This window comes from Lutra lutra, chromosome 2, assembly GCF_902655055.1.
Source record: "Lutra lutra chromosome 2, mLutLut1.2, whole genome shotgun sequence".
Lineage (NCBI taxonomy): Eukaryota > Metazoa > Chordata > Mammalia > Carnivora > Mustelidae > Lutra > Lutra lutra.
This window is the reverse complement of record NC_062279.1, coordinates 207,511,691-207,538,990: the sequence shown is the minus strand read 5'-3', so window position 1 is coordinate 207,538,990 and position 27,300 is coordinate 207,511,691. Positions and strand designations below refer to the sequence as shown.

The 27,300-nt window shown below is 39.8% G+C and overlaps 1 protein-coding gene across 2 annotated transcripts in view; it reads left to right on the top strand.

The window, feature by feature from the left end:
- The window catches only part of ANTXR2 (ANTXR cell adhesion molecule 2), a 150,154-nt gene that overhangs the window by 6,395 nt on the left and 116,459 nt on the right, over positions 1 to 27,300 (top strand). For both annotated transcript variants that reach the window (XM_047719646.1, XM_047719647.1), the window contains exons 4-7: positions 12,630 to 12,711; positions 13,176 to 13,283; positions 13,416 to 13,484; positions 14,302 to 14,382. In XM_047719646.1, coding sequence (XP_047575602.1) covers positions 12,630 to 12,711; positions 13,176 to 13,283; positions 13,416 to 13,484; positions 14,302 to 14,382 — 340 coding nt within the window. The remainder of the gene's footprint in view (positions 1 to 12,629; positions 12,712 to 13,175; positions 13,284 to 13,415; positions 13,485 to 14,301; positions 14,383 to 27,300) is intronic.

Below are 27,300 nucleotides of genomic sequence, written 5' to 3'. Positions count from 1 at the left end.
ATCATCTGCTCAGCGTGTCAGTTTTTATGTGTGCAAATGGCGACAGAATTGGCCATGTTTTCTTTCTTTCTCTTTTGAATCTTTATTATTGATACTCTTTGCTTTCTTAAGAGAGTTTTTGTAAAGTTCAAAATAAGACAATGCAGAGAAAAGTACTTTGTATATCACAGAACGGTTTCCATTAAAGGGTATTATTTTCTGCTCCTAGTTGTTCTTTTACTAATTTTATTTTATTAAATCAGTAACTTCTCAAGTGTTTCTGTCCTGGGTATTTGGGTAGAGGGTCACTTTTCTTCCATTACCTGCTCTCAAGGGTGTAGAAACAGCTCACATATTTAGATACAAAATCCGAACAAATATTTCCACAACTATTGTGGATCTTTGTTTCAAAGCCTAGACAATGGAATTCTACCTATAAACTTTCTTGATGTCCTAGATCACATCACACAGAGACCTGATAAAATGAGACACACGGCAGGTTCCAGAGTTTTGGTCCTATTGCTTATAATTCTTCATTCCTTTGGTCATTATGAGAAGTACTTCTTCATGTTTCTCAGAGTCTTGCTAAGTATTTTCGGTAGAAGGAGATTGGAAGGCACCGAGTCCTTAAGACAGAGCAGTGTCTTATAGAATTTCAACATGGCGTCCAATACACTGTAAGTACATGAATAGAATAATAAACTTGGCAGGATATGATCAGTTCTACATTTTATATACTCATAATATAAAAACTTTACCCTTATAAGTGTTTCAGTTTGAGACACTCTCTTCTCTTCTCTTGCCCCATGAATTTTGTCCTCTGGGTATCTGTTAACTCATTCATCTACTTATCTACCTACCTGCTTGCCTACCTTATATATGACGTATTGAGAATTATGGGCTCTGCAGGCAACACAAAGATGAGTAATCTAGTGTGTGTGAGAGTAAGGAGTGTGCAGATGCACTTAAATAGTTTATGGCTGGGGCACCTGGGCAGCTCAGTTGGTTATGCCACTGATTTCAGCTCAGGTCGTGATCCCGGAGTTCTGGAATCGAGTTCTGCATCAGGCTCCCAGCTCCGCAGGCAGTCTGCTTCTCCCTCTGACCTTCTGCCCTCTCATGCTCTCTCTCACTCACTCTCTCTCTTTCTCAAATAAATAAATAAAATCTTAAAAAAAAAATAGCTCAGGGCTGTTTTATAGGATCAGATAAGAGGAAAGTCCTGTGTTGATTCAATATGGACACATCTGGCCTTTCAATATTAGAGAACCTGAATCAAGAGTAATTTTAAAGGATATTTTTAGTTATTATGCTACATAATTGGGGATAGTGAATTATGCTCAGCTCTATTCAATATGATCTTAATGATGTGAAAGTGATTTAGTTGAAAACATTTAGTGAACAGTTATTATGTGCTAGGCAGTGTGCAAAATGCTTTCCATTCATTACCTCATTTAATCCTCATATTAATACACGTAATACATACTATTATTATCCTAACTTTACAAATGAGGAAATGGAAACTCAGAAAGGTAATGTAGCTTATCCAAGGACATACAGCTAATACATGGTGAGGGTATAATTAGCCGCGATGGTCTTTTAAAGTGTAAGGTAGCACATGCCCCTCTTGTGCTTACGACAGTTCTAATGGCTTGGAATGGAAAGCCCATGTCTCCCGGTGGCCTAAAAGCCCTACCTAATTACCCTTGCGCAACCCTCTCCTACCACATTGCGTGCCACAGTTTAGCCACTAGTCTTTTCGTTCCTGAACAGGCCAGGCTTGTTCCCACATTATGAATTTTGCCCTTTCTCTGCCCTAGGACTTCCCCCGGGCTAGCTCATTCTTATCATTTAGGCATCATCCCATGTGTCCCCTCCTCTGAGACCCTGAGCCCAGCCATCAAGTCCACAGGTGCTCTGGCCCGCCTCCTCAGAAATCTGTCATGATAGTCTATTTGTTTATCGCTTTTTGAAATTATTTTGTTAATTTATCTTAATCTCCATCGCCCTAACATAAATTGCATGAGAGCAGAGGGGTCTTCTTTGTCTTGCTCGCTCATGTATTCGATGCTAGAACAGAGCCTGGCACACAGTAGATACTCAACAAATGCTTGCTGGGTGAGTGGTTGAATTGGTCTGACTCTAGAACCTGGGTTATTAACTACTATAATATATTTTCTCTCTTTGAGACATGGTAAATGATGACTTAGATTTGCTAAATTTCTTTCCTACTCTTGTAGATCAGTTATAAACATTTTCAACTCTCTTTTTAGTGTATTTGTTCCCAAATTGAAAAAGTCATATAATTGGGGCGCCTGGGTGGCTCAGTGGGTTAAGCCGCTGCCTTCGGCTCGGGTCATGATCTCAGGGTCCTGGGATCGTGCCCTGCATCGGGCTCTCTGCTCAGCGGGGAGCCTGCTTCCTCCTCTCTCTCTACCTGCCTCTCTGCCTGCTTGTGATCTCTCTCTGTCAAATAAATAAATAAAATCTTAAAAAAAAAAAAAAGTCATATAATTGTTTGACCTGAGCACAATGATCAATTACTTAAGAAAAAAATATTCCTGCGACAGACTTACAGGAAATTAAAGGGAGAAGTCATTTGATTAAGTTTAGAGAATATATACATTTCTGTTATTTGAAAAGATTTCTTCTTATTCCTTAAAATATGAATTAAAAATTTACTTGTGATAAAACAGCCCTTCATAGGAATTGGTAGCTTATAAATTGGTTCATTAATTTTGCACAGAAACTTGGCAGTATCTGTAAAAGTTTAGAAGGTTCCTATCGTTCATTCTGCTTTTTAGGACTGTGTTCCAAATCCTAGCACCCGTGTGCAAAGATAGGTCTATGCAAAGTGGACCCTGCAGTGTTGTTCTTAATAGTGAACATTGCATTCAGTCTAAATGTGTTTCAATTGGTGTAATTAAAAAAATATAGAATGGGATGCTATGTAGTCATGAAAAGAAAAATCCGTGTGTATTAACATGAAAATACATCTAAGATCCATTAATTGAGAAAAGCAGGTGGCAGAACTCTCTGTTAAGTATGATTTTGTTTTTCTAAAATAAAAACAAAAAAATCTTTAACTGTTTTTATGGTGCATGTGTGTGTGTGGTCATAAATGCATGGAAGAAAGTCTGGAAGATACACAACAAACTGCTGACAACGATACTGTCTTAGTGGGAATCAGGGTGGCGAGAACCTTCATTTTTTAAATTTCCATACATGTTGGTGATTCAGTTTTATTTTAACATTATTATTTGTAAAAAAAAACAAAAACAAAAAAAACCCCAAATGCTCAAATGAGAAAAAAATGTTACTGACTTCCTTAGCCAGAGATAGCTGTCTTGGGGACAGAATGGATTTGGGAGTTGGAAAGAGAACGCGTTCAGAAAGAACACATATGGGGCGCCTGGTGGCTCAGTGGGTTAAGCCGCTGCCTTCAGCTCAGGGCATGATCTCAGAGTCCTGGGATCGAGCCCCGCATCGGGCTCTCTGCTCGGCGGGGAGCCTGCTTCCTCCTCTCTCTCTGCCTGCCTCTCTGCCTACTTGTGATCTCTGTCTGTCAAATAAATAAATAAAATCTTAAAAAAAAAAAAAAAAGAAAGAACACATATCCAGTCGCTACCTTGGGGGATCCTGAAGGCTCCTTTTTAGAATGAAATCACCAGGAGTGGACCTTGAGTCAGGTAGACATGGAAGCTACATACTAGTTGTGTGACCTTGGGCAAGTAATGTCACTTGTTGGTGGCCGGTTCTCTTGCCTGTTGGAAGGAGCTAATCGTTCCTACCATATCACCATGTTAGGACGATTACATGCCTGTGACGCATGGTGTAGGCCGGGGTTCAAGGCTGAGAAGGAATTCGGAGGTTATCAGTCTACACCACCATCATTTCATCCCCAGCGGCGGGATTCGAACCGTAGTTCAGAGAGGCCGGATGAATTTGCTCCAAGTGACACAGCTCAGTATTCGGGGCCGGGGTTCACGCCCAGGTCCGACTCCGGAGCATGAGCGCTCACCACGGTCGTGCCTCGGACTGGCTTGCCGTGTTCCCCTTCTTCGCTTTTCACAATTAGTCAGACTTTGTCCTAATTCAGAGACGTGTTCCCTTACAAACCAGTGATGCAGTGAGAGGAAGTGAATGTAGTTTTTGTTGTTGTGAATTGTATTAGAAAAGTGGTTCCTCCTGGTTAGAAAAGACGGCTTGGGCCACACATTGTGCAAATCCCGAGAGGACCGGGCAAGGCAGCAGCTCAGATTCTCGTTGTGGACGTGCTAAGGGTTACTTTCAGGGCGGCCCTCATCTGCCTGAGAGTCTCCAGCGTGGACCACGTGGTTCCTCGGACCTGGGAGACGCGCCGGGCGCACCCAGGGGGTGAAATGCAGAGGTCGGTTTCTCCTGACTCACCGAGCGGGGACGCGGGGTAAAGCGTGCAGCCAGGCGGCCAGTGTGGACTTGGGGAGTGACCACGTGCCACACTTTGGTAAGCACAGACTAAGCTGAAGAGAATTTTTTCACGAAACCCAGGTTGTGCAGAGCATTGTGTCAGCAGCCGTTTTTGAATCTAGGGCCGCTGCCTTGGATTCGCTGGTCTGGACTCTGGACCGCAGAGACATTGGCATATGTTGGCCTTAGAGCGACGTGTTATATAAGCAATAAGTAGGTTTTGATTCGCGACAAAACTTGCAAAACTTAGTGGCTCACACAACAGCCGTTCTATTACCGTTCACAACTCTGGGTGGATGGCGTGGCTGGGAGGTTCCTCTGCCCCATGTGATGTGACCTGATGCTGTAGTCTTTAGAGGCTGGTGGTTATTCTGGAGCTCAGCTAGAGCTGTTTGGTGGAATGACGTGGTTCTCCTCCACGGGACCTCCTTACGTGGCACAGCTTCTCGCGGTATGATGACTGCGTTCCAAGAGAGAGCATTCCAGCAGCAAGTATTACAAGATGAAGGAAACAAAGTCCCCATTTTTTTAAGGTTTGAACTCAGATGGCCACGAACATCACGCTACCTTATCCGATGGCCAGGCAGTAGCAGTACGAGGCCAGATTCAAGTGGGGAGGACGTAAATGCTGTCTCTTGATGGGAGAATGGGCCTATAGGGAGTGGGAAGGAGTTGACAGAGGTTGTATTAGAGGTCACCTACTATAGGTTCTATGAAAAGTAATAACGAAACTCCAAGATGCATCTCTTTCAAAAGAGATGTAAGCTTGTCAGCTTAGAGAAAAAATATAACCCTTGTATATAACCAAAATAAAAAATTAGACTGGTAATTTGGGCTCTAGTCTTTAGATTCTAGTGTGACCTGTAATCCCTCTCAGTAAATTTTGAGTGTGAAGTGTCCTTTACTTTTATAATTTTTTATTAACCTCTTCCTTTCTTTTATTCTTTTCCATAAATGAAAATAATTTGTTTATTAACAACATTAATACATTCTCTTTTACTTTTATATTTTTAACATTACCATTATGTTCTGCTTGAATCACGTTAGCATAGATAGGCACATTTTACTTCACCTCCATGATTTTAAAAAGTATTATTAAATTTCAACTATCGAGGACTTACAAATTAACAAAAGGTCAGATACTTTCTAGTGCACTGTGAGGATGGAAGTTTTCTTAACTGGAAATGACTGCAAATTTTTAGAAATATCCTAAAAATTTCAGCTATGAAAGAAGAACATTTTGAGGTTGTTGGTATTCAACTCTATATTCTTATTCAAGAGCAACAGTCCACACTTATGGATGTGACTTGTTGTTTGTGTAATTTAATATAAAGTTTTAAAATGGTGTGTTTTGCGAGGAAGGAGTAAAGGCATAGCTCCCAAATGAGGCTTCTGAACTGTGACTAACAAAGCTGATAATCCATCCTTGAGTTTCCTTCTGTAGATAAGGAGACCAGAGTAGAGCAAAGGTATAAACAGTGGGTGTTGATAATTGACTCCTGCATGCTGTGTGGTATACGAAGGGCTCTACATGGGATAGTACCTTTCATTTTGATTAAATTCTGCTATGTAAGTACAGTCATTACCCCCATTTTTCAGATGGGAGAAATGGAGGACCAGAGAGGCTGCCTAACTTACCCAGAGTTGCGAAACTAGGAGGTGTGAGGGTTGAGAATTGAGGCCAAGGCCCGGTTGCTAGACCTGTGTGCCGCATGCGTTGATGCAGAGTGACGAGGGTGGGCTGGTGGGAACCTCACTCGATCCCTCTTGCATGACGTGATAAGGGAATTATATAACGAATTATAATGATAACTCATATCTGTTAATATTACTATTAATAACTAATATTAATAACTAATACCATCTGATGGTGGTAGTGTACACTGGTAACCTTTGTACCAAACACTTTATATGCGTTACGATATGACAGCTTTTCCAGAAGAGCAACATGGCGGTGGAGAGGAGAACCTGTGGGGAGGAGAGTTTGTTTGGGGCCTGCGCACTGTCTTTCTCTTGTCTCTCTTCTGCTACCCCGTCCGTCCGGGCGCCTGTACCTTCTCAGTGCTCAAAGCTGCCATGTACGTCACATGACAAACATCACAGTGGGCACCCGAAATATCTGCAGAATGAATGAATGAATGAATGAAAGAAAGAAATCCCTGCTGGACGGGCATTACTGCTTACATTTTATGGAGATGGAAACTGAGACAGTAAACGGCTGGTGGGTGCGGTTTAGGAGTTGTACAACCAGACCATAGCTCACCTCTGATTTACTCAGTCTGCAGGCCTTCCTCCCTCATTACACAGCCTCCCTCCTGACTTCTTCCCAGGACCTTCTCCCACCAAAGTTCCATGTAACACCTTTCCTTCCTTCTTTTTCCTTTTTCCTCCTCCTTTTCCCTCCTCCTTTCTGGTTTCTTCTTCTTCTTCTTCTTCTTTTTTTAAGATTTTATTTATTTATTTGACAGAGAGATCACAAGTAGGCAGAGAGGCAGGCAGAGAGAGAGGAGGAAGCAGGCTCCCCGCTGAGCAGAGAGCCCGATGCCGGACTCGATCCCAGGACCCTGGGATCATGACCTGAGCCGAAGGCAGCGGCTTAACCCACTGAGCCACCCGGGTGCCCCTGCTTTCTTGTTTCTGTATCAAAGTGTTCCCACTCTCAGTTTGCTGAGGGAGTGCTCCTTGGAATCCAGGAGAAAGTAACCTGGTCAACAAAACCCTGCGAACGTGGGAACCGACTGAGAGCAACTGAACAGCAGTAGGACCTACAACTTACTCGTACCTGTAACTTCCTCAGTACTTCTGTGCCGCTGAATCCTCACAGTGGCCCCGTGGGGGGGATGTTTTCACCCGGTTTTACAGATGAAGAAACAAGATAGGGCTTGGAATCAGAGTTCGCTCTGGCTGTGAGCTGTAGCATCTGAGAAACTGTGTTTTATAGTTAAAAAAAATTATCCTAGTTACCCCCAAACCCTTTCAGTGGAGGACTGACTGGCAAAATACGTAAGGAAAAGCGCATTCCAATAACACGGAAAGCTTTTTTTTTTTTTAAAGGATTTTATTTATTTATTTGACAGACAGAGATCACAGTAGGCAGAGAGGCAGGCAGAGAGAGAGGGGGAGGCAGGATTCCTGCTGAGCAGACAGCCCGATGCGGGACTCGATCCCAAGACCCTGGGATCATGACCCGAGCCGAAGGCAGAGGCGTAATCCACTGAGCCGCCCAGGCGCCCCCACGGAAAGCTTTTTAAATTAGATCAGAGGTGGGCGCCTGGGCGGCTTGGCGGGTGGAGCGTCTGCATTAGCTCCAGTCATGATCCCGGAGTCCCAAGACAGAGTCCTCTGGCGCGCTCCCTGCTAAGCAGGAGTCTGCTTCTCCCTCTGGCCCTCCCCGGTCTCGTGCTCTGTCTCTCTTTCACTATCTCTCGATAAATAATCTATATGTAAAAAAAGAAGATTCGATCAGAGGTTCTTATTTCTGGGTAAACATTAGAATACTCAGGGGAATTTCAAAAAAAAAAAAATAACCCTGAACATATCACAGACCACAAGTAAATTAGAATCTCTTCAGTTAGAGCCCAGAAGGGATTTTTTTTTTTTAACGCCCTTCGGTGATTCTGGTGACAGGCACAGTGGAGCACTAAGATGTAGGTAAGATTTAGAGCTGCGTGTGGACAACTGGGAGCCCTTCTCTTTACCACCATGCAAACTCAGTGCTCACTTGTGGGAGGTGCTCAGCAGGTGCACGTACATTGAGTGAAATCTAGAAAGAGTTTTGAAATCTGGAGAGTTAAGAGGTTGTCCCTTGGAAAGTTCAAGTACAATACAAATGTATAAACATAATATCCTTAGTCACAAGCAGAAGGTACTTAAAAAAATTGTGCCTTGTGTTAGTTGGGCAAGTCAGAATTCTCTGCCAATAATTTTATTATGTCACTCTTTACAATACATATTTATTTGAGTTATGACATGGACACCTTCCAGAATCCAGTGTTCTGTGGATGGAGAAAAGCCATCGATGTGTCCCAGTGTGTGGTGGTGTGGTTGCTGTGTTTGCTTCCCTTCTCTTCTTGTCTACCCTACCCTTTCCCTTCCCTTTTATCTCTTCCTTCTCCTACTCAGCAGAGAAATTGGAGAGATACTAACGGAATGGAATGTGTTAGTTTATGGATTAAAAAAAAAATAAGTCAGTGTGTTTTTGCCTCTCTCTCTCCCTTTCTCTCTGTCTCTCCAATCAATATTATTATGGTGTAAAAAAGAGTTGATTATAGATTTTAGTCCACTGATTCTCAACAAAAAAAATCAGAGGTTTAATATCCCATTAAATTTGTTTAAATTCTGCCTCTTTCCAAAGGGTATTGGAAGCTGCAACAAACATCACAACATTGCAGAAAGATAATAACATATAAAAAGAAAAGTTAAAATCTTGGAAAGGAGGATGTAGCAATATGATAACCATAGGAACTTAGCAGAATTCTGTGAATGAGTAAGAAATTTACTGTGGGCTTCCCAACAGTTAGGGCAAGAAACAGTTGACAGAGTTGTAGTTAGCAGAAAGGAGGAAGTGTGTAGTGATTACTCAGGGATGACGAGAACCTTCTGCCACGGACCTTAGAGGAGATGTTATGTGTTATGGTAGCAGCACCCTTGACTACAGCTTCACAACAAATCCCGAAGTGGTTTCAGTATCACAATTCCTGTAGCTGGAGACATAACGTGAAAACCAAACTTGGTGAGGTTGATCTAAGATGTTGTTGAATTTGAGCTTTATAACGTGCATTTTTTCCTTTGTTTTTTCATCCCCTACTTTCTTTTTTTTTTTTTTTTTTTTTAGAGCTTTCTTAGAGTTGCAGTTTAGATGAATCAGTTCTCTTTTTAACCTACGACATCATTTTGCTTCCCCCGCTCCCCAGTGAGCTGTTTGCTAACAGACAAATTTTGAACTTATTTTCAGTTGCTTGCCATCTTTTGAAGGCCTGAGATCTGCCTTGTCTTGTTTCAGCTTTTGTTTTGCCCTGTTTTGCCCTAAAATGACACTGGTTGGTGGAGGCTGACAGACTGTAGTTCCACAGAAAGGGGATAAGACCAGGCCTCATGTGTGTTGGTGTTAGTGACTGTCGGCAAGAACACTTTGCCTCCAACGACCGTGTAATGATGGAATTCCGTGCTACTTAGAATATTATGGTGTCAGCTATGGTTATGGATAGAAAAGCCAGGGGTACTCTTCTTCCAATGAAATAAGCTAGCTGAGTCCTGCCTTCCAGAAAAATTCTGAATTCCATGCAGGGCAAGTTCTTGTACCTCAAGTCCTCTGCTGGTGTTGTCTGGTTCTTCGAAGTAATTAAAGGGTGAGGTGAATCTGAACTGAATGGGGAAGGCGTTTCTCACCATGTTACCGTGCGCAATCTGTTTGGGTAAACTTGAATTTCAGTTGTCTTTTTCATTTCCCTTTTGGCAGCAAACATTAATGCTTGAGGACACGCTGCCACTCATTTTTTGGAGAGACCGAATATTTGGTTTTGGTCTGCATACAGACAGAATCAGTTTCAAGCTGTGTCTGTAGCTACTAACCCTAAACTTTTAGATAAAACAATCTTATAAAGTAGGTGATTTACTCCATCGTCTGTGAAATTTTGAATCTTTTTCCTTTGGTAGATTGAAAAATTTATTGAACACTTCTTTGTAAAAGGCATTATAATTAGTGAGAGTAGGAGGATACATTATAAATGGTAGACCTAGTGATCGTCCACTGTAAACTTCCAGTCTAGTTGAGAAGTGAAAACATTACATTAAGTTAAATAAAGTACATTATTTTGAAGTAGAAAGTTTTTGAGAGACAAAGTTATTTATTGTGTAGTAGAAGTTGATGGTGGATATGTTTGGGGTATCTTAACAAAAGAGTATAATGATTTAAAGAGTTAAAGATAGGTTCACAGTAGGCTGATTTTAAACCAAGTATTAAAAGAGACAATCAGTGTGGATTGGTAGAGATTACTGAATCAGGAAGAAAGAGGATTAGGATCATATTTTGAAACTTATCTTATGCTTTTGGGAAACTCCTTGAGATGGAAAACTTGTCTGATAATAATTTTCATTACAACATCAACACACAATCACTAAGTTACTTTTAAAACATGAGTGTAGCTCTGGTGAGTGACTCATGTATTTCAAATATTCAAAACACAATATTGCAGCATGATAAAACTTTTTTTTACTATTTTTGACATATGTTTTAATAGTGTATGACATATGTTTTATGCATATAATTTTAATAGTGTATGTGTGTATATATATATATCCCTTTATGTATGACTCCAGGAAGTTACCTTTTATAATTTTTCATCTATCATTCTTAATTGTGTGGGTGCTTTTTATGTTTTATTTAAAGCATTATACTTCAGTTTACCGTTGCGGGGACTTTTTTATTTAAAAAGGTGTTTTTCTGGGAGCACCTAGGTGGCTCAGTCAGTCAAGTGTCTGACTCCTTTTTTTTTTTTTTTTTAAGATTTTATTTATTTATTTGACAGAGATCACAAGTAGGCAGAGAGGCAGGCAGAGAGAGAGGAGGAAACAGGCTCCCTGCTGAGCAGAGAGCCCAATGTGGGGCTCGATCCCAGGACCTCGGGTCCATGACCTGAGCTGAAGGCAGAGGCCTTAACCCACTGAGCCACCCAGGCGCCCCTGACTCCTTTTTTTTTTTTTTTTTTTAAAGATTTTATTGTTTAACAGTCCCAGGAGCCTGGGATCATGACCTGAGCTGAAGGCAAATGCTTAAAGACTGAGCCACCCAGGGGCCCCAAGTGTCTGACTCTTGATTTTGGCTGGGGACATCATCATAGGGTTGTGGGATAGAGCCCCATGTTGGGCTCCTTATGCAGTGAGCATGAAGCCCGCTTGAGTCCCCCCTCTCTCTCTCTCTCACTCTCCCTGCCTCTCCCCCAGCTGGCAAGTGCTCTCTCTCTCTCTCACACACACAAAAAGAGACTTTGCTTCTTTATAAAAATTAAAATTCTGAAAACAATATATTAAGATCTCTCTTCTGATCCTTTAAATTCAAAAATTTAAAAACAAAATTTTGAGTTTATTTTGGATTGTTTTTGCCACATTGTTGTATTTATTTCTTATGATTCTTATGGTTTCTCTATTTTTCAAGGGGTCTTTGGAACCTATATTGAAAAACCCTGAAAAATTGGTTTTCTCTTACTTAATACACACAAAATAGCTTTTAACAATGTATTCATGCTTCTTTTAGACATACTGCATTGGGATATTAATTAGTCGTGATGAAAAGATTATTCTATAGTGTTTTTTTTTTATCTTTTTCCTTCATATTGCCTCTTTCAAGAGCCCATTACCATCCATTTCTCCACCCATCCATCCATTTATTCTTTCCTTTGTTCATCAGGTATGTACTAAGTACCTACAGTATTCAAAAGAGTGAGTGTCTGGAAGGGTGAGAAGATGCTACAAGTGTGACTAGATTCTGAAACACATGACTCTGGGAAACAGGTAGAAACTGTGAATTTCTGTAAGTAAGGGTTAAGCAATGTGCCTCAGAAATTTACAGACAACAAAGAAATTTCCAGCTTGTAGGGAAGTGGGTAAGTGTTTCAGAAATGCTTTTTCACTTAAGCTGACCTATACAGTCCTCGTTTGTTTTAGATGAAGGAAAATGTTTTACTCCTTAGCATTTAGTCAAATATGATAGAAGTTACCTGTTCTCAGCTCAAAAAGGCCTAGAATAGACCTAGATTTTTCAAGACATTTCACATTGTCAGTGCTTTTATTTTTTTATTTATTTTTTTATTTTTTTTTTTAAAGATTTTATTTATTTATTTGACAGAGAGAGATCACAAGCAGGCAGAGAGGCAGGCAGAGAGACAGGAGGAAGCAGGCTCCCTGCTGAGCAGAGAGCCCGATGCGGGGCTCGATCCCAGGACTCCGAGATCATGACCTGAGCCGAAGGCAGCGGCTTAACCCACTGAGCCACCCAGGCGCCCAGTGCTTTTATTTTTTGTAGTTAAAATATGAATGCTATTAAATACTTATTAAATAGCAAAAAGTATGAGAAGTTATGTCCTCAAAGCCCGTGTTCTTTCCTCTTAATGAAGGAATCTTGATTGTAATATTGCCATGTTTTTTGATAAGTGCTTATTGTGATCTTTGCTCATTTTTCTTTTGTTTAATTTTATATTTTTCAGAAGCAAAATCAGTAAGGGCTTGGAGGATTTAAAAGATGTTAGACCAGTAGGAGAGACATACATCCACGAAGGACTAAAGCTAGTAAGTTCTTCACATTTCTAAGTATGGGAGAGAATGTTTTCTTATTCTGTAATGCAATAAACTCTAACTTTCTGGTCAAACTCTAAGACCTCATTACATGTTTATCTTTAAAAAATTAAAAAAAAATTTAAATGCTTTTAGTTGTTCTAAGGATGAGACTGATTGTGGTGGTGAGAAGAATTTGGATGGCATTTTGCTTTTTAAGGAATTTTTCATTTTCTGTGTGGTTATTTTCAGACTAGTCAATCAAAGCTTAAAATGTATATTCTTTAGATCCAATACTAACTACTCTATAATGTGAATCTATGCATATTTCAAATAAAATAGTTAACACAGAATACTCTGTTTTAAAAGCCCGTCTGTAATACTTTGCTTTGGTCAGACTCATAAATTCAGCTTGATGGAACATGCTGGTTAAAAGTTAAGATTAAATTGTTAGTTGGATAATTATTCTTCATTTTCAGGCAAATGAACAAATTCAGAAAGCAGGAGGCTTAAAAACCTCCAGTATCATAATTGCGCTGACAGATGGAAAGTTGGATGGTCTGGTGCCGTCATATGCAGAGAAAGAGGTGAGTATTGAAGTGAAACCGTTCTTCAAACCCCAGTGTGCTTTGCTCTGTGTCTCTGTGTATACAGCCTGATGTTTGAGTAACACTGACCGCCCTGCGCTGCTCTCTCTCTGTTTCTCTCTCTCTCTCTAGGCAAAGATATCCAGGTCATTTGGGGCCAGAGTTTACTGTGTTGGTGTTCTTGACTTTGAACAAGCGCAGGTGAGTACAGCAGATCTGCAAACTTCAGTCTAAATGACGTACTGGTCTTCAGGGCGGTTCATCAGAATCCTCTCACCGATGGCTCTCTGTGACCCTAATTGGTTGCTAACCATTTTCTGTAGGGTGATTTTGAATTCTGCATCAATAATGTCTGACTTTGATAGGTTTCATTACTAAAAATGAAACTCTAAAGTTTCTTGAATATTCATTTGGTTTAAAGGCACTAATATTATAGAACACACATTTGGATTAAAATATAACGAATACTCCTTGAACTCAACTGACGAGATTATTATGACAGTTGTATTTAGGTGTTTCAGTTTGATTGAAAACTTGACTCTTAGGAGTGCAGGCACTTGGGAAACCTGTTTAGAGGAAATCTTTAATATTTTCATTCCCAAACCCTGATTTTTTTCATTAAGTTTTGAAGATACATACATATATATACGCATATATATGTATGTATGTATGTATATGTATATGTATATATACTTTTTTTTCCCCCCTGCTCACCAGATGATTTTACATTTAAATTTTTGGTTAAATATGACTAAGATTCCTGTGTCTCTTGACATGCACAGCTAGTGGAGCTGTGCACTCTTTTGAGATTCAAACTCGAGCCCAGTGTGAAGGGCCTGCGGGAGATTCCTTTCATTGCAACACAACTGCGGCAAAGTAGCGCATCTCCCTCAGTCCTGACAGGCCGCCCTGGTGACTTAGTGCTGTTTTTCAGATGGACGTAACTGAAACATAACGCGTGTACAAAACGTGTGCGTCCCAACTACCTGTTAATTAAATGTTCCTGCTTTTTCCAAAGCTGGAAAGAATTGCGGATTCCAACGATCAAGTTTTCCCTGTGAAAGGTGGATTTCAGGCCCTTAAAGGAATAATTAATTCTGTGAGTATCTTTCTGGGAGTAAGAAAGGCTTCTGACCTTACGTACATTTTGCAACATACGACGTGATCTTCGTATCCATTCAGTTGGTCGTTGTCTTGAAGAAGGAGATTAAGAGGGACATTTTGGTATTGAGAACATGGCGGCATTGATCCTAAAGATGTGGATTTTGTTTGTCTTCCTTGTTGATATGAAGGCTTGTAGGTTGAGCTCTGAGCCTGGGTGTGAGATTTCTAGTTGAAGATCTTCATGAACAGTCCTAGACCCTCGTGCCCTTTGAGCACGGAGTGCCTCACCGTCTTCATCTCTAGCAAGTTTTACAGGCGTTGTAGAAGAAGCGTAAAATAAAAATCTGGGCCGGAAGGTGTGACATGTGTCCCTCCTCCAAAACACGGTGTTTCTTAGCTCTCAGGTGGGCCCCGCGCAGTGGCGGCTGCGTATTTGAGCTGCCGTTGTTGGTTCCGTACTGAGGATTCCTAGTTTCTCTGGAGCTGGTCGTGTTTCTGTTTGGAATCCAGCGGCACAGTCTCTGGTGATCATGAGTCGGGACCCCCTAAAGAGGGGAGAGGAGGCAGGATGATGACAGGCAAAGCAAAGCCCCTTGGCTTCCACGGCTCAGGTTTATGTCTCCTTTTACTGCCTTTTGCTAGAAGCACTAGGAACAGTTGTTATTAAGTATTTATGATCTTTTGGTAAACACCATCCTAAAACGGAAGTGAATGATATATATTCGCTAAGCCAAAGCTTTTCCTCTCACCTTTAGGTATTTACTGAAGGGAAAAAAAACCGACAAAAACAGTAAATCTCAGGGTCTTTGGATGTTTGGTTCTGGCGTTGAAAATTTCTCTTGAAAGAGCATGTTTTTCAGAAACCGAGGGGGATCAATTGCTTTTGTTTCTAAGTAGCCTGTAGGTTTTTCCCCCCCTTATTCATGGAACTTTTCAAAGAAGAAAATATGATTTGGTTCGATTGCATATCAGTACCTCTAGTGGACAGGCCGAATGTAAATGCAGGACAGAGATTTTATTATTTTAGGAGCTTAATTATGTCTAGTCTTTAGAAGAAATTTAGAAATTTAGAAAAAAATTATGTCTAGTATTTAGAAAAAATTGCAGATAAAAATAGGAAATATTTGGATTCATATTCATGTGGATTTATATTTGAATTCAAGGTAAATACTCCGTAACTGTGATTTGTTTTAAAATATAGGAAAGTGGGTGGACAGTGCAAAAGAGAGCATAATTTGATCCTGTAAATAAACAAATCTGTGGATTGTATTTTAAACTTTTAAATAGGATTTCATTGTGCTGGGGAATTTGTGGTTCTTTTTATAATTACAGTGGGAAGGAGAGAAGACCTCGCTGGGTTATTCCCTTCGGAATTTTTTTCCCCCTTCTGTGTAAAAGGTTCAATTCAAAATCCTCGGTGACTAATTGGTTTTTGAAACTCTGTGGGCTGTGACTGCGTATTTCTCCTTCAAGAAATTAGTAGTTGACTACCAGAGGAGATAAAGTTGATTAGTAGTTGACTACCAGAGGAGATAAAGTTGATTAGTAGTTGACTACCAGAGGAGATAAAGTTGTTTTGCTACATTTATTTGTTAAGTTTCATCTATTTTATTTGTATTAGGGAAACTTGAGATGGAATTTCTAACTACAGTCTTTCTGGCCTGACATTCTCGGTGGACTTTAGCTTGAGTACATTATGTTGAAAGACTTGGCAGGCAATTAGAAAGATTTGTGTCATTTCAGCCACAGATTGCATGCAAAGCCTCTTGTGTTTCATTTGCTGGGGTCTGTGGTGTAGTGTTCATTCTCATTCAGTTAAACTTCGGCTATTTTGTCAAAACAAGGAGGAGTGAATTATCCTTGGGGAAGCTAGTCTCTGGGGGACCGGGGCAGCAGCCACATGGCAGAGCTGAATGGGGTCCGTACAACCAAAGCTGATCCCACGCATGGTTGAGATTTTTATCGACACAAGGATCGTGGGATTTTTGCTCACTTGGTTGAAGTTTAAGGCAATTCATGCACTTTATGCCTTTTCAAGGCAGGGATTGCTGCATCTCTGGTAATATACAAAAGCTATAATTCTGCCTGGAGTTTGAATTGCACTTTATACTTACAAAGTACCATCTTATTTTCAAAAATTATATTTGGCATTTAAAACAAATATACTGCATCTATTTCAGGGTAAGGGCAGAGAGAAGAGACTGTCCCTTTATTCTTTATGATTTACCAGACTAGTGGATAAAATTGTACTGTGGAATGGATTTATGCAAAACTAAGCAAATGTAAAGAATCAGAAAATTTAAGAAAAATTCAGATGTCTGGTACTTTGAAGGCAAGATATTAGCTAAATTGGGAGATTTTTTTTTTTTGCTGCTAGTTATTCATACACATTAGGCCTTATTATCAATTAATTAATTTCTTTGAGAAATTTAATTAATTTAAAAATTAAATTAATTTAAAATTAATTGAGAAAAAAATGTAAGCTGATTTTCATGTTTTCTTTGTCCTCCTCCTCTTGCCCATCCAAATCCAGCGACCTACATGGTCTGGTCCCCTTGCTGTAAATCACATTTTGTTAAGGCATGGTTTGTTCAGAATCAGCTTCTGAATCAGCAAAGATAGGAGTTTCATTTTGGAGCCTTCTTTCTTGTAGTTAAAAAAAAAAAGAAAAGAAACACTGTCGTGGTCCTTTCTCTTATAACTTCAAAAGTGAGTGACTGGAGAAGGCTTTGTTATGAACAGTTTGCATATTAACAATTTAATACCTTCTCTAAAACCTGTTTGATTCAGAAAATCATTTGCATGTTTTATTTTGATTTAGAATGAAATAGATCATTTCAAAATTTTAGCTTTTTATCCAGGCAAATGTGGTATCTAATAGTTTTCGGAATATTGGTTTAATCACCAATCTTAATTAGGAATGTGAAAGTTTAAAATTCATTATTAGCTCAAGTAGGTGCAGGTGAAAACTTTCCTCTTTCACACCTCCCTTCCCCCCGTTATCTGAGTTACCCTTTCATCCACTCATTTATTGAGCTCTAACCTTGCTTAGGGTACTGTGTTAAGCTCGGAAGAGGGCCATGAACAAGACAAATTCTCTGTTCTAAAGGAGCTTGAAAATAATGCTGACTTGAGGCTTGGAATGTGGTAGCCCCTGCAAGACTCACAGAATGTGGGGGTAAGGACGAGGTGGGAAAGTTCATTGGGTCACTCCGGCTGATAGAGAGGAATCCTGTCTTGCAGTTTGCGTTAAGATGCCAATGTGGCATCCATAATCTCTCATGGTTCTGTGGACTCCGGGAAACAAACGGAGGGTTTTGAGGGGGTGGTGGTGGAGGGACGCGTTAGCCCGGTGATGGGTATTGAGGAGGGCACGGATTGCATGGAGCACTGGGTATTACATGCAAACAATGAATCTTGGAACACGACGTCAGAAACTAATGATGTACTACTGTATGGTGACTAACATAACGATAAAAAAAAATGAAAAAAATTTTTTAAAAATGACTGAAGTTGACAGAAGGATGGGATAAGTTTGGATATATGAAGTCCTGGGAGACTTTTGGTGGTGGAGTTTGAACTGTGCTCTGACAATTGGAGTAAATTAGAAGCAAGGAATCCAGAACTTCAGAAAGAGCCTGGGCTGAGGGGCTGGAGCACGGGAGGGAGTGTGGTCCGGCCTGGGTTATGGAGGAATAATGAGGGACAAATGTTGACAGGCAGGCTGGATCCAGATTATGGAAAATCTCAAATGTTTGAGTGGGAAATTGGCACTTATTTCGTGAGTAATTGGAGGACGATGAAAGAGCAGCTTACGGATGAGATTTGTAAGCTAGCTGAGAAAGTTTAGGAAGAATAACCTTACGGTAATGTGTAGGATAATTTGGAAGACGGAAAGGTGTGTTATGAGTCTCTTACAAGAGTTCCTTGTGAGAGACATGGTGAAAGGAAACCTGATATAGTGAAGCACTATGAAATTGGGAAAAAGACCTGAGTGTGAGTTCCAACCTGGTCACGGCCTGGCTATGTGACGTTTTGTACTTTCTATCATGTAATGTCTCTGGTTTTAAAATTCTCGTCAAGTCAAACAGGGACAATTCTATTTCATTGGGTTGTTTTGTGAATTAAATGAGATAATGATCAAGAATGGTCTGACTCAGAAGGGTGGGACTTGCAAACGTTTGGTAGGAAGCTAGGAAGGTCAGGAAGTTGGGACCATGTAGGATGGGGTTACTGAGGTTTCTGTAGGGCAGTCCATGGAGAGAGTTGGCTGGAATTCTAAATAATCAATGGCTTAGGACTACAAGGACATGGCCTTGATAGGTCAGAGGATCAGATCTACCGAGTGGGTCATAACTACAAGGACTTCTAGATGGTGTAGCTATATAAATAAATATATAAAAATATATATAAATATAAAAAAATATATATATAAATATATAAAAAAACTATAAATCAAATAGTTGGCCCTGCCCTGGTTCCAGATCCTCAGGCTTTGGGGCCAGGGCCCAGCCAGCACCTGGGAAAGAGATTCCCATGACAAAAACGGTGTAGAATTTCCGGAGTCCTCATTTAGAAGAGAGCTCCAGTTCTTGTTGGGGAACCCATAGAGCTGGTTAATAATTCAGAGTAGAAACCTAGTTGTTTAGGGGGAAACAGCATCTCCAATGGACCATAGTTCCTTAGGGCGTATTTTAGGTACTGAGATTCTAGGTCTGTCCCAGTTAAACTAGGTCAAGGACCGTAAGCAAAACATGGCCTGGTCAGAATGCTGTCAGGAACAGGGAGGGGCAGAACCTCCAGGGATACAGCTTTTCTCTTGCTGAGCCGGCTCGGACGGCTCTGGAAAATATTAGTGGCTGTTGTTATTGCTGTGATGGCAGTGAAACTGGAAACAAGAAGGTGAATTCGGGAGACCTTAAAAAGTTCCTAGAACCTGAGAGATCACTAGATATAGGTTGAAAAGGACGGAGAAGGGAGTCAGATGTAACTTGGACATTTTGTCCCCTGACAACTCTGAATAAGGGGAAGCAGGGAAGGTGAAGGCTCTGTTTGCAGAGGGGCCTGGAATGCTGGAGGACCCGGTGGAACAGGGCAGAAGGGCAGAGGGAGAGGTGGAACTGGACCTGGGGAGTCCCCACGGGGCATGTCCCTTAGGGATGGGGCAATCCAGGGAAGAATGCAAGTCAGAAAACTTGAGAACTGACTCATTGTTCCCCCTCTTGTGTTTTCTCCCCTCCCGTTGCCCACAAATCCAAGGATATAATTCTTCTCTTTTCCACTTTAGATTATCTTTAATATCTTAGAATGTTAAACAATTATTTTTGGTTTCTTGGAAAGGTGGTTGCAAGACTTTTCTTTGAAAACGAAGTTTTATTTGAACTAGTCAGACTGACATGTGAGTGGCACGTGGTTCATTGTTTCATTAGGTGGTATTCAAGATGAAACAGATCCACAGACTGGTGCATAACATGGAAAGAATAAAAATAAAAATACTCCGTGAAAAACCTCCCTCCCTCTTTTTTCCCCCCCTAAAAACAAGACCTTGGTATGTTACACTCTTTGCAATTATTCCCACAATTGTTTTTTGATAGAGCACATCAGAATGTATTAAGCAGGGGAGACAAATCCGTTGTGAAACTGGTTTTGTAAATAACCCTGATCCAGAAGAATTAAGAACACTATATCCTAGGTGATGGCAGCTAATGAACCGAGTTCCTACCTTCCTAATGGGGATGTAGAGGAGCGTAAACATAAATAGGAAGGGAATGATCCCTCCTCCGTGAAGGAAATTTAAATCAGACTGAAATAGATGATTCATAAAGAGAAAAAAGTGCAACGTGTATTTCAAAAAATAACTTCATTTGTAGTGCCGAAAAGTAAGCTTCAGCTGAACTTCGCACAGAATTGTTTGTATCAGTAATGTCTGTTGTTTTTGAAACGTTTCTAAGTAAGGTGTCTACATTATGTTTTAATGAAACGCGAAGACACTGCAAAATCATTTTCTTTACATGCAAATAATTTTCACGGAGAGGTGCCTAATGAACAATCTGATAAGTCCTCAGTTTTAAGTGATTTTAGCAGGTTCTGCTACGAATGTTGACTGTTAGTTGTGGAAATCTTTATTTATAAAATCATGGTTTGATAAAAAAAAATTCTGAAGTCTGAGCTAACGATAAAGATATAGTCACAGGAAAAAAACCCAAACTAGTAGGACTTATTTGAAATTGGAAATCAGTTCTAGGACTCTTTAAAAAAAGACTGGCTCTAATATGAGGCTCAGTATAAATCAGCTTCTTCTGGGTTTCTGTTTATCCAAGGATCGTTAGTACTGAATGTAGATGAAGTGTCTCATTATAACATCGTTCACATCAGTGGTAGGAAGGTTGGGGCTGTAGTTCCTCCTCCCTTTTTTGCCTAGTGTCTCATATAGCTTTAGGTAAGTAGTAATTGCTTAATTCATATATATCAATGAATGAATAAATAAAATTTGCTTTTTGAAAATATTTTCATGTTTTTATAATATGGTTATGGTGTACTTAAGCATTTTTTTTAAAAGATTTTATTTATTTATTCGACAGACAGAGATCACAAGTAGACAGAGAGGCAGGCAGAGAGAGAGAGAGAGGGAAGCAGGCTCCCCGCTGAGCAGAGAGCCCGATGCGGGACTTGATCCCAGGACCCTGAGATCATGACCTGAGCCGAAGGCAGCGGCTTAACCCACTGAGCCACCCAGGCGCCCCTACTTAAGCATTTTTAAAAAAATTTTTTTTTTTTAAAGATTTTATTTATTTATTTGACAGAGATCACAAGTAGGCAGAGAGGCAGGCAGAGAGAGAGGGAAGCAGGCTCCCTGCTGAGCAGAGAGCCCGATGCGGGGCTCGATCCCAGGACCCCGGGATCATGACCTGAGCCAAAGGCAGAGGCTTAACCCACTGAGTTACCCAGGTGCTGCCCCCCCCCTTTTTTTTTTCCAGAGAATACTTTACTTTGAATTGACTTATGATTCCATATAACTTTGATTTTCATCTTCTTTTTTATATTCCTCTGTACTATGACTAGGGCTTCAAAAACCAAGTTCATACTAGCTTAAGAGGAAAAAAAAACTTACTGTCTTATATAACTGGGTGGTCCAGAGGGAGGAAATTGCCTCAAGTGTAATTGAGTCGGGAGAATCAATCCAAGTTCTTATGATCTGTCTTCATCAGTTTTATTTGCCTCATTCTTTCCTTGTTCAAATGAGTGTCAGATGAAGGTAATTGCCTGAGATTTCAGGCTTTGGAACCAGTTGGCTTTCCAAAGAGAGAGCTGTCCTTTTGGGGCATCTGTATACTCTGTCCCAGACAAGGATTCTGAGTGACTCAGTTGAGTCAAGTGCTCCTTCCTGTCACATATTTAAACCAGCCAGAGGACCACGTTTACCCAGTGACGAGAGGTAGGCAGCGAGGCGGAGAGGAGAAGGCGTCCTGATCCGTAGCCTCACTAAGGATCACATGCAGTGCAGAACGGTTTCCTCAGTACACGGGGAACACTGTTCCTACACCTGTAAGGGTGAAAAAGTGTTCTCGGTAGGAAAAAAATTCAATAGCTGTTATAGTCCATTATATTCAAATACCTTTAAAACGTTTTTGCCATATATTCTAACAAGGCACTTTATTCCTTCCAAATTCCAAAAAGCTAAAAATAAAAAATAAAATAAATAAAATAAATAAAAATAAAAAAATTTGTTTTAAGCTACTCATCTTAGGTACTGAAATTTTATAGTCTTATCTTGATGTCTGTAGTCCAGTGCTCTATTTGCATTTCCATGATAATTTTACTTAATAATAACATTATTCTTTTTTTTTTATTAGATTGGAACTGTAGTTAGGAAAATCAAATCTACTTTTAATCAATACAGTTTTGTGACATTTTGTGAGAAAACTAAACTGGTACCATTGGGTTATATAGCCAAAATGAAGTGCCAAATGTTTATTTCTTAACACCAATCTGTTTGGGCTACAAAAGACGACCTTTAGAGGCTCACCTGTCTTGAAAGCAAATTCAGTCACGTAGAAGGACATTGATAAGGAGGATAAAAATGGTTAAGAGTTATGGCTTAAATGTACCACCAATATAAATTATAATGGATAAATGCATGATTTCTCAGCTACATCTTATTTTTCCCCAAATATAATAATTCCCAATTTATTTGGAAACTTTTTTTTTTTTTTTTTGAATACTGTGTTTAAGATGCTTTTCTGGGGTTGGGTTACACATATTGACATGGTACCCTTGATTTTTCTGAGTTCATTGTTTTTAGGCATAGGTGTTTGATTGTAAAGCTAGTGGAAGAGCTGGTAAATCTTTGTTTTTCTATCCTTGTGGCATAGGGAAATATTTTATTTGCCACTCTGGATATTGAAAAATTAAATAGAACAAAGACAGACTTAGAATGCTCAACAGAGAGATTTCGCGTTTCAGTTAATAAAACAAGAGAGTGAGCAAATAGGACTAATATGAAATACTGCATGTATCAGGGTGAAAAACATACTGGGATTCAATTTCTTCAGATTCTAAAACAAATAGCATATTTGTTATAACTTTATCCATAATTTCAGTGTGCTTTTTATGGAAAGTCTATTCATCCTTTAAGAAAGCCTTTAATGCTTGTTCTGAATTTGAGCTGACCACACACACACACAAAAAAAAAAAAAAAGAGGAAAAAAGGTGGAGACAGATAAGCTTCTTTTCAAATCTCAGTCCAGTTTTTGGCTGATTTCTATGTTGTAGTGAGAAAGGAAGACCTGCTAATATGATTTGTTATGAAAATTCAATTATGAAATGCAGAGGAACTTAAATGTCATTTGAGGTTTGTGTCAATTCCTGATATGGGCATATTTTTACCAAGAATATCATCAGAACTATTCATCTGTTATGTTTGGAGCTGAAAAGAGTAAAAGGCAATGATTATAACTCACATTCTTCCTTAGATTTCTTAGAGTAAAAGTTTGTTTAAAAATTTCTCACTAGTGCTTACACAACTCGCTTACCGCCAGGGAGGGGAGAATCCATTTTTAGTAATGGGCAAGTGCAGAGCACGCTGTATCCAGCAACTGGTATTTTGAAGCTGCAAACACTTTTTTAAAAATGAACTCATCCAAAACACGTGCTTACAAATAATCTTTTAAAAGATTTTATTATTTTAAAATAATCTCTATACCCGGAATGGGGCTCCAACCCTCAACGCTGAGATCAGCGTCACATGCTCGGTGGACTGAGCCCCATGATCACAAATTACAATCGTTTTTCACTGATGTCGTACCTCTTAAAGAAAAATACGTTTGATAGGGATGTTTGGCAGCCAGAGAGAAAATAAAGATCATCTGAATATTGAAAGCTAAAAAGGAAACAAGAGAAGATTGTGAAAACATCCTTACAGTTAGTTATTCTAGCTGCATATTTTACCCATGTGTGCAGCTAATTACAAAGGCTTCATTTTGTTGGGACCTTAGGAATAATGCTGTTCAGTGATTTTTCCTTATGGGATATAAACCTGGAATCCTTCATATTAAGGTGAACTCCTGTAGTGCTTAAAGCTGCTCAGTGAGTAAGGAAAAAGACTTGCTTTTTAAGATTTATTATTATCCTTACTGATATTTTTGACATATTGTATGTCATGGAAATTAGCAGTTTCTGTCTGTTAAGGACATACCCAGGGTGCTTGTAAATTATCTATAATGTTCTATTGTAGATGATGTTATATACCCAAAGTTGGTGTTTGAAATTTATTACTACAGTGAACTTTTTAAATTTTTAATAAAGTTGAAGAAAACGTTATAGATGTCTAGGTAGTATATTGAATTTAAGTGTAATGAAATAATCTATATTTGGGGGAAAATCTTTAATATTTAGAACTGACTTTTACACATGAGATCACAAAGGAAACCAGTCAATGGGATTTAATTTTTTTTTCTTTTTTCACATATCCTGCCTAGAATTAACCGTCTAAGATACATTTATATTAATTTCATGTATATTTTCATGTTGTTTTTATTGTTTCTTAATTTTTTTTTCCAATTTGGCTCATTGCCTTATCAGTGCCATGATTACCAAAATTTATACGATGCAAAATAAGCCTTCTCTTCACTGTGTGTGACTGGAGGTGTGATTTGATTCATTCAAGTAGCGCCTAATTAAGCTCTGTATTTTTTTTATATGCTTAACTGTTCAGTATTACACACCTCATTTATTTGTCTTATAGTCAAAATGCTAATGCTTTTTATTAGAAAGTTTTACATTTACTTTTCAATTAATTCAATAAACATTAATTGAGCAGCTGGTATTTTTAATATATTGTGTTATCTACCTTTTATATTAGATTGGATTTGAATATGTGGTATTATCATTCATTAAAAAAGGGTTTACCTAGTTTCTTCTGGAACGGGCTATATTCTATTTTCCAAATATAATAACCTTTCTGTAGCCATTTAGAAATTGGAAAAAGTACAGATTTTAAAATTTGTTTTTGTTTATATTAGTTGTGGAAATTTTCTTTTTTTAAAGCTGATTGTTTGATCTTCAAATCATAAAACCTAGATATGTCTCCAACATTCAACATCAACTTCAAAGACACTGCGTGTCCTAAGTCATATGCTGCCTTTGTTTCCCCATCTTACTAACTCTGTGCTGAGTTTTTGTTTGTTTGTTTTTTAAAGATTTTATTATTTATTGGACAGACAGAGATCACAAGGAGGCAGAGAGGCAGCAGAGAGAGGGGTGGAAGCAGGCTCCCTGCTGAGCAGAGAGCCCGACGCGGGGCTCCATCCCAGGATGCTAGGATCATGACCTGAGCCACCCAGGTGCCCCCATGCTGAGTTTTTATCTTGGGTGTCTCTCAACCACAGTTTTCCACTAATTAATTCCATTTTATCTTAAATGCCTGAAGAAAAAGGCCACAACTATGTACAAATATGCATTTTTTTAGGCCATAATATGGCTTTTACTACTTCTTCCATGTCCCACATCTGTTATTATAACACGTGTACATTATGTAAACATGTTGAGGAACTTACAAGCTCTCAAATCAGTATATGGTTTCATATATATCTTAAAATATCTCAGAAAGAAGAAATCAAATATGGTGCTATCTGGTTATTTCTGCTGTAGATGGCTCCTCGATGATACTGCCACTTTTCCTGATTTTTATTCAGTAGTTATAAAGACCTGTTTGTAACTTTATAGGGAAGCAAGACGATATTTAAGAGTTGTGTCAGACTCCGCAGTGGTTCTCACCTCTATTCCTGCGACCATTGCCGGTTCTGGCTGCAGAGTATGGCTGCCACTTGCTACTTTGTATGTAAATTTGGCCCAGAGTGAAATCCTGTCACCTGACCACAGAGCATTAGATGTAGGCTCACTCCGAATTAATTTGAACCTGCCTGGAGTAGTCGGAGCGAAACGCCGTTCTGATACTTCATTCAAGTCGCTCTGCAGAGAAGGGACAGCAACAATGGGACCTACTTTGATCTTCTGCCAAACATCCGTGATCTGAGAGACGCCAGCAGGCACAAGGTCAGGGCTGACTCCTAAGGCTGCATCTGGTCCTCCCGCTAAGCAAAAATGAACCCAGAGGGAGGCACGAATAACCATGCTTCTTCTATCCCTCTCCCTTGCCAAATAGAGAAATTCCATGAAATTAATATTTGTGGTGTACACTGAGCTAACCAGACTATTGGGATGATCAGAATTGCACAAATAGTGAATTAAAATTGGACACACCAGATAGAAGCGACAGAAAACAATTACAATTTGTAGGGGTGAATGCTATTGTTCTTCTTGTAGTCTTAAACAACTGGGAAGAGGGGTAATATTTGCTCAAATTTATTATCGTAATATGATGTAGACTTTTTATCACATGTTTAAAAAAGGAAGCGTTCAAGACAAACACATGTCATTTTTTATTTTTTTTAAGGTATTTATTTATTGGAGAGAGAGAGAAAGTGTGTGTGCGAGTGTGCACTCGCGTGTGTGCTGGTGTGCGTAGGAGAGGAGTGTGGCGTGGGGGTGTAGAGAAAGGGAAAGGGAGAGAATCCCAAGCTGACTCAGCGCTGAGCACAGGGCCTCCGCAGGGCTCGATCCCACGACACGGAGATCACAAGCTGAGTGGAAACCAAGAGTCTGAGGCTTAACCGACTGAGGCACCCAGGCGCCCCAAGACAAATACATTTGAAGCAGTCCTGAATGTTTTATTAAGGAGAAAGGACAGTGACTGTGATTATAGAGATTAAATATATAAAACTGTCTTCTAGGCATTAAATTCACAGTTTGCGACAACATGTTGGGATGTAGAACTTTTATACAAAGTACTAGAATTTAGAATTCTGTGTCTTTTTTTTTTTTTAAAGATTTTATTTATTTGTCAGAGAGAGAGGGAGAGAGAGCGAGCACAGGCAGACAGAAAGGCAGGCAGAGGGAGAAGCAGGCTCCCCGCCGAGCAAGGAGCCCGATGTGGGACTCGATCCCAGGATGCTAGGATCATGACCTGAGCCGAAGGCAGCTGCTCAACCAACTGAGCCACCCAGGCGTCCCAGAATTCTGTGTCTTTTAACTTCTTTTCCATTCTTTTTTTTTTTTTTTTTTTTTTTTTTTAGATTTTATCCACCCATTTAACAGGCAGAGAGATCACAAGCAGGCAGAGAGGCAGGCAGAGAGAGGGGTGGGGGAAGCAGGCTCCCTGCTGAGCAGAGAGCCCAATGTGGGGCTCGATCCCAGCACCCTGGGATTATGACCTGAGCTGAAGGCAGAGGCTTTAACCCACTGAGGCCCCCAGGCGCCCCAACTTCTTTTCCATTCTTGATTCGGACTGGCTTATAAACACAAGTGTTGCTGGTGGTCTTGTGTTTACCAAGAGCTGCTCTGCGGGGGGACCTCT